The following is an 11,463-nucleotide window of genomic DNA, read 5'->3' on the forward strand; positions in this document are numbered from 1 at the left end:
GTAAGTAAAAAAATCAATTTAAAAGGCAGAGAATATGTGCAATATGAATATTAAAATAAATTAGCCTGCAGGTGAAAACAAGTCAGATTTGAGCAAAAAAGCTCTTCTCTTATAATCTTTAAATGTAAACACGATTGATAGTGCATCTGAAAAGTTAGAAAAGTTGATAAAAGAGCAGCGACCATCCATAAACATGTCCACGTTATAAAGAACATTCAAACCACAGCAAGTTTAGGAAGTGAAGTTTATTTAAATAAATAGCCACATAAATAAACAATCTTTCTCAAACTAGCATTCTCTGTCCTTTCGTTTCTCCTCCTACCCTCCACGCAACCACACATGCACACACAGACACACACACACACACAGACATGCACATGCTCACACAGTCAAGTAACAAATAACAAAAGAATGACAAAGAAAAAAAAACATGAAATACTTCTTATTATCCAAAGTTTATCAAAAAGGGTAATTTTTACAGATTTGCATCGAGAGTCTTAGTGTTTCAATAGTTTTGTTTAAATATTTTCGTCATCATGAGAAAAAACTAATCGGTAATAAGAAATATGAATAAAGTGCAATTCTTGCTTCTGTCTACACAGCGAGTTCACAGGTGGAAGAAGCTGTCAAAAGGGGCTTCTGAGTGAACGGCCAATAACGGAGGCATCATTTGAATTTCTTCAGTGTAGTGATCAGAGACGGACACCTCTGATTGTGGGTTTGTTCAGAGAAAGGCACGTGTGTTGGTAACGAGTGCAATCAACAAAAATAAAATGTCGGGTATAAATATCAATACTGCATGTTTCCAACAAAGAGCTTGGTTTGGAAAAACACTTCTCCTCCACAAGATCTTTCACAGATATGAGAGAACTTGCTAAACGTCCGATATCAAACGTCTCCTGCAGCTTTCTAACACATCATCTGCACACAAACATCATTTGTACCAATTTCTAGCCACTTATGGACAACTGAAGAAAGTTTCACTTACAGCACAACATGGTATTGCTATGTTTTCACTCTGCTCATCTAGAAAAGTACAAAAAAAATGAATACCACCATGGTCCTGACAGTAACAGCTGGAGATATTCACATGTGTAGCGTTAAGGTTTGGTGGCGACGGGAGGTTTCTTTCTCACAGCAAAAGCTAAGGAGAACATGTGGAAATGCGAGCGAACCACCGTGCTACATTTCGAGACAGCATTCAAAGTGAAAAGTCAGTAGTGTATCTGTGAGCGATCACCCAGCTCTTGTGCTGTTCACTCTTTGGTTAAAAAAACAAACAAAAACACACCCAAGAATGCTGTGTGCAGAATCAGCCTTTTGAAATGCCTTCCAGTCTCGTGCTCTCAATTTATACAGTGTCAAGTTAATCAGTAACGTAGCTCGTACCGTTTGTAGTCAGCTAGCTAGCACAGCAAGGTCAAGCAGACGAGTTGAGAATCAAACAAGCCTCAGGCATTTACATTTTGACCATCCTATGTAGAGTCTTGCCTTTCCTGTGTATTTCAATGTGAAATATTGCACTGTTCCCACAGTCTTTGCCTTGTCCACATGAAAAATGTCATTCCTCTAGTATTCTGGGATCAACGTGTTGTTTGAAGTTTTTCTTCTGTTTCCAAATTCTTGCCTGAGGAGGTAGTAAAAAGCATCTAACAAGAAGTGATTATCGAATGAGGGGAATACGGATCGGAGTATCCACATACTGTGCATAAGGTGCTATCGAGCTGACTGATGTACCTATTGTGCTTTGCTCATTCAGCTACACTCCCTCCTCCTTTAGTTTTGGCTGATGAGGATGCAGCAGTCTTTTTGCAGCTTGAGGTAAAAGCAGCATTTGCGTAGCTATAATAATCCTGCACAGAAAAAAAAAGAAATCACAGTTTCAATACAATCCAAAATAGACCCCATAAGTGAATGTATGTAAGCTTAGGACACAATAATGCATGGTCATTGCTCTGCTACAGAGAGATGTGTCTTTAGAAAGGCCAACATTGTGGGAGAAATGAAAAAAACAAAAATGAAAGAAAGAATTTTGGTTTTCTGTCCAGTCAAGTGAAAAAACATTGACAACAGGAAATAACACCAAAAACAAAAAAGAATGAGGAAGATGGGGCCTTTCTTTTTACAGAAAATGAAAAAGTAGACTTAGACAGCATCCACATATGTAGGACATAACACATTGGCTAACGTCAGCTCTCACTTCATTCAAGTGAGTCCGTCCGGAGGCAGGATGAGAGTCTTTCAGTCTATTATTGCTTCTCTGGCTGCCTCATACAGATTGAACACCTCATCCAGAGTTTGGTTATTGTTTAGTCTTTAGCTTATATGATATCAAAAGCATAAACACAACATACACACATGTGTACAAGATGTGTAGCCCGTGATGGAAAATAAAGTGTACGTTTTTCGGTTGCATTTGTTCTTTCTCCTTTCCTTCCTTCCTTCCTCTTGTTCTTTTATCACTTCTTCTTCTTTGTCTTCTTCTTCTGGGCTCAAAATCAAGTCATTTTTGCTGTCTCCACAGGGAGAGCAATTGTTGGTCTCGAACATGGCGGAAGTTCTACTTCACCATCACACAGCTACTGAGCGGCTGCTGCCCGGCCAGTCCCAACTCCTGCACGTCGGGATCTGTGCCGGAGGCCCCACCCAGGCTCCACACCACCGGCTTGGACAGGATGGGGCAGGTGCCCAGCGTTGCAGACTCGGGCTGCTGCTGGAGGCTGGAGTGGGGATGAGGGTTGGGTTGCTGGCTGATGTGCAGGCGAGCCTCGAGGAGGTAAGCAGCGGAGGCCACGGGGGACAGCGAGGATGAGTAGCAGGACGAGGAGGATGAGGAGCAGACGCTGGAGGAAGTCTCGAGGGTTTGCTGCCAGGGGCTTTGCTGTTCGGCCACTGAAGGTGGTTGAGGAGGCAGGGTGGAGGTGGTGGGGGTGTAAAACATGGAGGAGGGAGCAAACACTGTTGTTGGCGGAGGAGAGGGCGACTGCTGCTGCGCCAGAAAGAGCAATGGATTCTGGGTATGTCCAGTCTGAGCTGCTTGGACCTGAGGCTGCGGCTGGTGTTGGATCTGCAGCATCCTGGAAAACAGAGACAGAAGATCGGACCTATTATAGGGGATGACTGTTTCGAAACTGTGGTTCCCAAAGTGCTTTGGGGCATAAACAAAGCGAGTATGATTTTTATCCTGAGGTGATTTCCTTACACGTTTTTGACAAATTCTGCGCTTCATGATCCCATATTTAAGCGCTCACCTTTGCTGGTGCAGCACCTCCTCCAGCATGCTGCGGTGCTCAGAGAGGGCGGGACCCATCGAACCTCGGCTGCCGCGGTTAAAGGAGAGGGGAGGAACCACCTGCCTCGTCAGACCCTTGATCTTATTTAATCCCAGAAGCCCTTTAGTACGTGTGTTTTTCCTCAGCTGCTGGCGGAAAGCTTTGAGGCCTGCAGAAAGAGCATGGGAAAGGGTTACACAGTGCTACTACTCTGATCCTTCACTGTGACACAGTAGATGTGAGAAAGATTTGAATTGGATTAAACAGTCGATGCTTGAGGTCATGATCCTTTACCTTGTGTAAGAGAGGTGTCGGAGGCTCGGCGACCCTCCTGGAAGCTGGCGGAGGGCAGGCTGCCCTGGGCGGGAGGGAGGAGGTGGGAGGAGAGGCTCAGAGGAGCTCCTGCTGGCAGCAGAGCTCCACCTTCAGCCCAAGAGGCTGGATGCGCTGACATCTCACCCATAGCAGTCTGTAAAGTACGGGCGGGACTGGATGAGGACTTCAGACAGCTGTCAGAGGAGGCACCATCAGAGGGACTCACCACAATACCTACATTTAGAAGAACAGTGAAGGAGTTAGATTGGGTGGTGCCGATAGAGCGAGGATTAAAATGTGCCTTTGAAATATGTCGGTCATGCTCACATGGAGGGCTGCACTGATGGAAACGGGCCGAAACCTCAGCCAGAGTGTGTCGGCGGTAGGTGTTGGTGGGAGGGAGCAGGGGCCCAAGAGCTTGCGATGCCTCCTCCTCCTCCAGGTCTCGGGGTCGCACCTCCTCACTGATGCTCGTCTCCAGCAGGCTGTTGGGTGAAATGGAGCGATTCCAGAGCAATCTGTTAAAGCTGGCCTCCACTGGAAACACCACACGCTGAAACAGAGGCAGGACGACGGTGAGCCACTGAGGGGGACGTCTGAGCGGCTCAATGCTGTCAAGTTTGAGCGAATGTGTTTACCTGGAACAATCCCCCTTGATCACACTCCATCTCCGGGTACACAGGGGGAGTATTTTTGGCTGGAATTGAAAACGCTGTGGTCCTAAAGCTGTCAGTGGACTCCATTATGACCTGGGGGCAAACAGAAAGCACACAGCGTTTCAGACTTCGAGTACATTTTGCAGGTTGGATCAGGACTAGTCGGTACACCCAGCTGGAGTGCTCACCTCTGGGCCAGTGGAATCTGAGGTGCTCCTGGGTCTCTGGCTCCAGGTTCCACACTGGCGGCTGAGCTGCTGGGTGCGATGCTCTCTCACTCTCTCCAGCAGCAGATAGTAGATAGCCGAGAAGTGATTGTAGCTGCTGCTCTGCAGAGACTGAGGGGAAAAGGATGGAAGACAGTAGATTAGTGGTTTGGCCCCTTTGTTTAATTTCTGTCGCTCCTGAACCGAGTTTATATCCATCCCTCAGTCCCTTAATAGCTTTCCCCTGCCCTCCACCTCTGTGTTCGTCTTTGAGAGAAGCCTGGGACGACTATAAAAATTATCTGTTTGGTGACAACAAAGCGAGATGTCGTTTCTGCTTTTGAAAATAGAAGGATAACTGTCCTAGAAAGCTGAGTGATAAAGCATGCAGGGATATATGATGGGCCCTAATTTGATGCCATACATGTCTGACCTCACCTCATGAAGTCACCTGAGACTGTGAACTCTCTGTTTGTAATGCGACTATAAAATGCTCACAATAAAACCCCAATTCTTTTCTCATTCAGTCACCTCAATAGTCCTCTGGCGGTCGATGCCCAGTGTGTTCATGATGCCCAGCACGGGTTCACTGTAGTCGCCCAGGTTCGAGTTGTACTCGGTGAGCGAGTGGCTGAGGGTCTTCTGGGCGGCCGTTGGGTCCGCCAGCATCCAGCGGTGCTGCTTGATCTGGGCCATGCTGATTCTCTTGGCTGGGTCCACCACCAGCATCTTACGGATCAGGTTCTCACAGTCTGGACGACAGGAGAAACAAATGGCTGTGAGCAATTTGCATTTAGATAGAATTGGTAATAGGCAGTAATCGTCAGATGTCAGAGTGATGGTTACCTTGGGACATGAAGAAGGGGATTCTGAATCGTCCCTCTGTGACTCTCTGTCTGAGCGCAGGAAGGCTGGGTCCGTCGAACGGAAGAGAACCGCACACAAGAACGTAGAGTACGACACCGAGGCTCTGTTAAGAAACAGCGAAAAAGAAAACGTTACGTTTTTTAAATGTTGATGTTTATCTTTTATTGATTCATGATGTCTATAGTCTCTTTATGCAAACTTACCCAAATGTCAAGGTGAGGCCCCTCATACTCTTTTCCTTCAAACACCTCAGGGGCGGCGTAAGGCGGGCTGCCACACCATGTAGACAGAGGCTCCCCTGCGTTGTAGAAGTTTCCGAATCCAAAGTCTAGAAGACACAGGAGGTAACACACCACAGTTGTGTTATTTAAACTTGTTTGTTTTCTCTGCATTCCAGCGTGAGCTGCTTAGGGCACTGGGACACAGATGTGTCTCTATGTAATTTGTCATCCTGATGATGAGGTATTCACAGGCTAGACCACATCAAGCTCATCTGAACATATCCTCATATCCTTTCTCACAAATGACCAGTTGTCTGGCTCTGCAATGAGAGTTGACCAGGAATATTTCTTAATGCAAAAGTGTCTGTTTGTGCTTCAAAGTCATTTCAACTGCTCAACATTAGTCTTGTTTAAATGAGTCAATTATTCGCACTTAATTAGCAGAAAGGCAGCACGACCATGGTTTAAAAGCATAGGAATCCGACTGTCTCTGGGCGAAGACTGAACAGAATACTGATTTGAGATCAGATTAAGGAATGGTTTTCTAATAAAAATCAACGAGACGATCAGGTGAAAGACTTATCTCTGTGGACAATGCAGTTCCTGAGCTTTTCTCTCTAAATATTCTATAGACTGCATCTGCTGCAAATAATATACTTGCATTACATTTAGTTTAGATTACCAGTTATTAACAGAGTTGATACTTTTAATCTTTGTTTTTTGATAATGTAGCAACTGTATATGCTGTGATATAGTATATACATGTAAAAGGCTGAATGTCATGATGTTAAAAATGTAAATAAAAATATTGTGGGGAGAAAAAAATCAACACTCCCATCATAAAGCATCTTGTTACCATGCTAAGGTGAACAGTGTATGGAAGACCTACCAGCCAGTTTTATATTCATGTTGGCGTCCAGCAACAGGTTCTCGGTTTTTAGGTCGCGGTGGACGATGTGGTGTCGATGGCAGTAGTCCACCGCCGTGAGAATCTGCCAAAACTTGTTTCGTGCCTCATCCTCACTCATGCGGCCATTTGAGGTCAGGTGGTCTGCAGGGGAGATAATGTTCCACAACAGAGTCAGTCATATGGGGTGCTCCATCTGTCAAAGTATCAGGATCAACCAATCCAGAATACACTCTTATTTGCAAATTTGAGAGCTGAACTCACCGAACATCTCTCCGTTGTTCGCGTACTCCGTCACGATGTACAGCATGTCTTTGGTCTCCATGACCTGAGCGGAGGGGAGATGAAAAGAAAACAGTTAATTTCAACTGGGCCATGGGCAGCTGGTGTGACGAAGAATATGTTTTGCTCCAAGACCTTCCGATGAGTCTGCTCTAGGCATTTCTTTGAATGGGACATTTTATACCCAGAGAAATCCCCTTCTCATACTTCTCCATAGATGAGTTCCACTCACACAAATCACCCTGGATTTCCATGACATGTTTTGTTGCACAAGCCACCAGCAGCCTTCTGTGTGCTTTTTGTATCACGTCTGGTTAAAATCCTGTTTATACCCGTAAACTCAGACCCAAACAGTTACACTCAGACAAACATATTAAATGGTTAGAACTGTTTCCCTGACACCGGTTAGAAGCTTGGCACTGGATTTCCAGCTACCCCTTTAATATGATTTTCTTGGAGACAGAGATAATGCACACAGGCTGTTTACACGTCGAAGGCATCACAAAAAAACATCAGTGCGATGGCGCAGTGCACTTTGTGGGCCTGGGAGAGACGCTGTGAACAATCCTTTTCAGGAGCTCATAGAAGCCTCCCATTTCCTGGGAGAGCGCTCCGGATCCAAGCAGTTCCGCTAAAAAGGTTCCACAACAAAACAATTTTTCAGCAGATGACAAAGCCCTGTCTGGGCGACGCTGCCAGCCAGCTCTAGATTAAATGTCACTAAATTCCACTGAATGGTGGAGCGTGATTCTTTTCAAGCCACCAGGCCCCTGAGAAAGCCGAGCAGAGAATGATTCAATGCCCAGATGCCTCCGAGCGGCCAGTAGTCTTAATCTGTGAGATAGGGCAGCTCTCAGGGGCTGTCACCTTGAGGTGCGGATGACGTCATGGCTCTGAAGAGCAGGCACGGCACGTCAAGGGCCATCAGCCCCCAACCCCCTCCCCACTTCCTCCAGCACGAGGATTAACTCCTTATCATCCAGATTTTGCCAGTTTCTTTGCCATGAAGTAGCTTTAAGGAGATGTTTTACATTGGTAAACTACTGGGATCTCAACTATAATCAAAAATATTTTTTTATAGGTTTGCACAAATTTATGCTTCATGGCATCTCAGCAAAATTTCTACCAACCACTACACCAGTGGGAGCGGGGGATTAAAGAAGATAAAGAGCAGAGCGGTGGCTCGTCGATACAAGGTCAAATAGAGGATGAGACAAAGACAGAGGGAAAGAGTTTTCAATGACAATAAAGGGGGAAAAAAAACATTCTGTTCCCATGAGACCACCTGGGAGAGTGGAAACAGCAGCTGATTCATCAGGGCCAGAGATCTCAGACGGCTCCCCAAAACTCTGCAGCAAACAGGATGCAAGGCTCGGATCACAAGACGTTCCTGTTACTCACCAAGTACCAAGCATCTGACTAACATTACCTCACCCAAGGGCATGGAGACATTCACAGGGATGCAGGACATACAGGGCGCAGACAGATAGAGCTCACCCAAGTTGGTTTATAGATCCAACATATACAGATATAGTCTAATTGTTCGTATTCTCTTTATATGATCACATGTTGAGATAAGTCTTTGATAACGTGTAGTTTTGGAAATGGGCTTCACTCGAACAAAGAACATTTGACCTCTGACTCGGTTTTTAATTCTAACAAATTAGTTTTGTACACTTCACACACATTGTGCCATTAAATATCACTGGTACTGAATTCCAACAGCTGTTATATCAGCCCTGAATGGAAACGCAGTTAAAACCTCTCAGCTGGTTAACGTCCCATTGTCCCCTCATCTGAGAACTGTATTATATATTATTAAACAGAGATTTTAATGTATCAGCACTTTGTAATATATATCTTACTAATGTCTTTTCTGTTCCTACAATTGTTTTATGGTTTACTGATCTAATATTGTAATTTATTTGACTTCTTAACAACATATACAAAAAAGAAATGTCACATCACTGACCCATAATTTAAATGACATATTTCTTGAAAGCACTATTTCTGTAAATAATATGATGCTTTTGAGGCATTTTAACATCTAATGATCGGTTTCATTATTGATTGATCCATCAATATTGTTTGGGATAAGTCAATTTATCATTTCATATATTACAAAATAAATAAGCCGTTTTTGGGGGTTTCCTTAGGCCCAAAGATGCCTTTAAAATTCTTGTTTGGTTTGACCAAAAAGACAAACCACCGGGATATTTAATATTAAGTCACTAACAATTATCCAAATATCATTAATGACAAATTGTTTCTGTTCTATATTGTTCTGATAATGGATTCTCTACACCCGGCTTATAAAGGTATATATTGTGAAGCTCTTATTTTTGCATGAAAATAAGTGAGAACTGTTCACCTTTAGATATGAATTAACTATAGAGTTCAACAAAGGGCAGGAAGAAAAAAAATGAAATACAAAAAGAGGATTTGTGTGTTCATTTTTTTCAGTTTGTTTTTTGTTTACCAGCAGACGTGTGGCACTGCACTCGCAAGGTCAGCTGAGGGCGAAAAAGCGGATTCTTCCCACTAAGTCGTCATTGTGATTAAATGTAAAGCGTCGCTGTGGGTAGTCGTACTTCACGTGAAGAGCAGACAAATTGCACTTGGCTCGAACAGATGCTAAGTGGGCTTAACGCTCAGACCAGTGGTCAGAGCGTTAACCAGTCTGTCCTGACCGCCATGTTTCCCATGTCTCTGCAGTCACCGCTGACATTATATAAAAGAAAACATCTGAGAAATGCATTGTTCCCTGGTGCCCATGGTTATTCTAACTGTGACACAAACACACAGTCAGGCCAACGCACACACACACACAAACACACACACGCACACACACACACACACACATACACACACACACGCACACACACAGGGAGAGGTCAAATGGATTGCACTAATGCCGCTGTGCTGTCCTTATGATTCAATGTGCTCTGAGAGTCAGCAGCACGAAACAAGCCAGTGCAAATCACCTGGACAACAAATGCCCCTTATTTGTGCCACACACAATGACACTGCTGCATCCACATGTCAACAGTAATGAGGCACAACGCTCTGCACCACAACATTGTTACTGGGGGAAAAACACATTTGTCTGCCACTTTCGAAGCTCTCCGCCACATTGCACTTGACTCCCCTGCACACGGAGCCTTCCAGGCTGCAGGGTTTGGAGACACTGCTTATGTGATACCAGGTGAATAACACAAGGCTCCACTCCCACAGCATTGGGCGCACATACACACACATGCATGAGAACCAGACCCACAGCAGGAAGGTGAAAGAGGATACACACCTGGTACAGCTTGATGATATGGGGGTGGTTCAGCAGCTTCATGATCTGCACTTCTCTGTAAATCTTCTCCAGGTTGGAGGGATTCAGCCTGGTCTTATCAATGATCTTTATGGCCACCTGAGAAGGAAAACACAGATACATTTAATATCTAAGGTTTAACATCTAAAATACACACAGGCCGACACTAGGGAGAAGAGACGCTGACCTGTGTTTTGGTGACTTTATGTCTGGCCAGTTTCACCACTGCAAAGTTGCCCTTTCCCAATGTGCGGATAATCTCGTAGAAGCCGACCTGCAGCGGTCTTCCCTGGGCAGAGCTGGACTGAGTCCCCCGGCTCTTCTCCGTCATGATCACCATGCTGCGCCAGGCCGACGTTACACAGTTGGAATGAATTAAGGCTCGAACCTGCAGAGACAGAGTTGCAGACTAAGTATATCTGGTCGATTCTGAGTATTAACAGATACGAATGTTTTACATTTATTGGGCGAATGCTTTTATCCAGGGTTGGCAAAAAAATAAGAGTCAGTGTTTGTTGGTCTGTGGTGCAGCAGCGTGAGAACTCTTTTGCATTATTGGTGAGTTCAGTGCATGGGAAAAAGAAGCATAGGGTCAATAAGGTGCTAAATTGTTCTTTATTGTTAAACAGTATTGGTGAAAATAAAGGTATTTTGAGGCGTAATCATTTTGTTTTAATTGTTGAGTATTTTTTATTTCTTTTGAATTGTTTTTAAGTGTGAAATAAATAAATAAAAATGGTTAAATGTTTCCTAATGTGTTAGTTTTGGCTGATAAAAACGCGCAGGAGGTAAAATACAGCCCAAAGTTCCGCAGATTGGAAGTGGAGTTGACTGAAACGTTGGAAAAGCTGTAAAAGTGAAAGTCAAAAGTGCCGTTTTTACCTTAAAGAGCGGACATGAAGCTTCTTCTCTCGCAGTTCACACGGATCTCAGAGGAAGCGGCGACCATTCCACAACCAGAGACAAGTGTCCACCAGCACCAGCAGAGCGCGGGACCAGCAGAAGACACCGCGGAGCAACTTTTCCTCCTTGGTCTCCACTCGGGCTGAGTTGGACTTGTTGTGTGCGGGGCCCGGGACTGCGCTGCGGCCGGCGTGTGTCTGAGCGCTCCGGCGGAATGCGGAGCTGAGGGCTTCTGCTGTCAATAGGGGAACTCCTCCTCCCTGCCTCCCTCCTCCCCGCGCCACCATAACAAATTGATACCCACCTTATTGACGTCACACCCGCGTCAGAGCTCCGCGCTGGGTGCAAGGCCGGGCCCGAGCGCAAGGTACGGGTTGCCGGGCAACCGCGCGGCTCGGCGCACGGTGACGCGTGTGCTGATGGTGGGGTTGCTTTGGAGATGGGGACGCTGACGTCAGTCGAGGAGATGTGTCACCACGTGATGTTTCCCTCTGCCGGGGCCGCTGCTCGCG

The 11,463-nt window shown here is 45.3% G+C and overlaps 1 protein-coding gene across 1 annotated transcript; it reads right to left on the reverse strand.

Moving 5' to 3' along the window:
• Positions 1-230: 230 nt before the first annotated feature.
• Positions 231-11,215, reverse strand: sik1 (salt-inducible kinase 1). The gene is made up of 14 exons (XM_053439590.1): positions 10,931-11,215; positions 10,236-10,436; positions 10,031-10,147; positions 6,709-6,772; positions 6,427-6,588; positions 5,520-5,644; positions 5,296-5,419; positions 4,981-5,201; positions 4,432-4,581; positions 4,226-4,336; positions 3,915-4,140; positions 3,567-3,821; positions 3,252-3,441; positions 231-3,077 (listed from the first exon to the last, which is right to left on the reverse strand). The coding sequence occupies exons 2-14, from the start codon at positions 10,386-10,388 to the stop codon at positions 2,561-2,563; spliced, it is 2,415 nt and encodes an 804-aa protein (XP_053295565.1). The 5' UTR covers positions 10,389-10,436; positions 10,931-11,215; the 3' UTR covers positions 231-2,560.
• Positions 11,216-11,463: the final 248 nt, after the last annotated feature.

The sequence above is a fragment of the Pleuronectes platessa genome, chromosome 14, assembly GCF_947347685.1.
Source record: "Pleuronectes platessa chromosome 14, fPlePla1.1, whole genome shotgun sequence".
NCBI lineage: Eukaryota > Metazoa > Chordata > Actinopteri > Pleuronectiformes > Pleuronectidae > Pleuronectes > Pleuronectes platessa.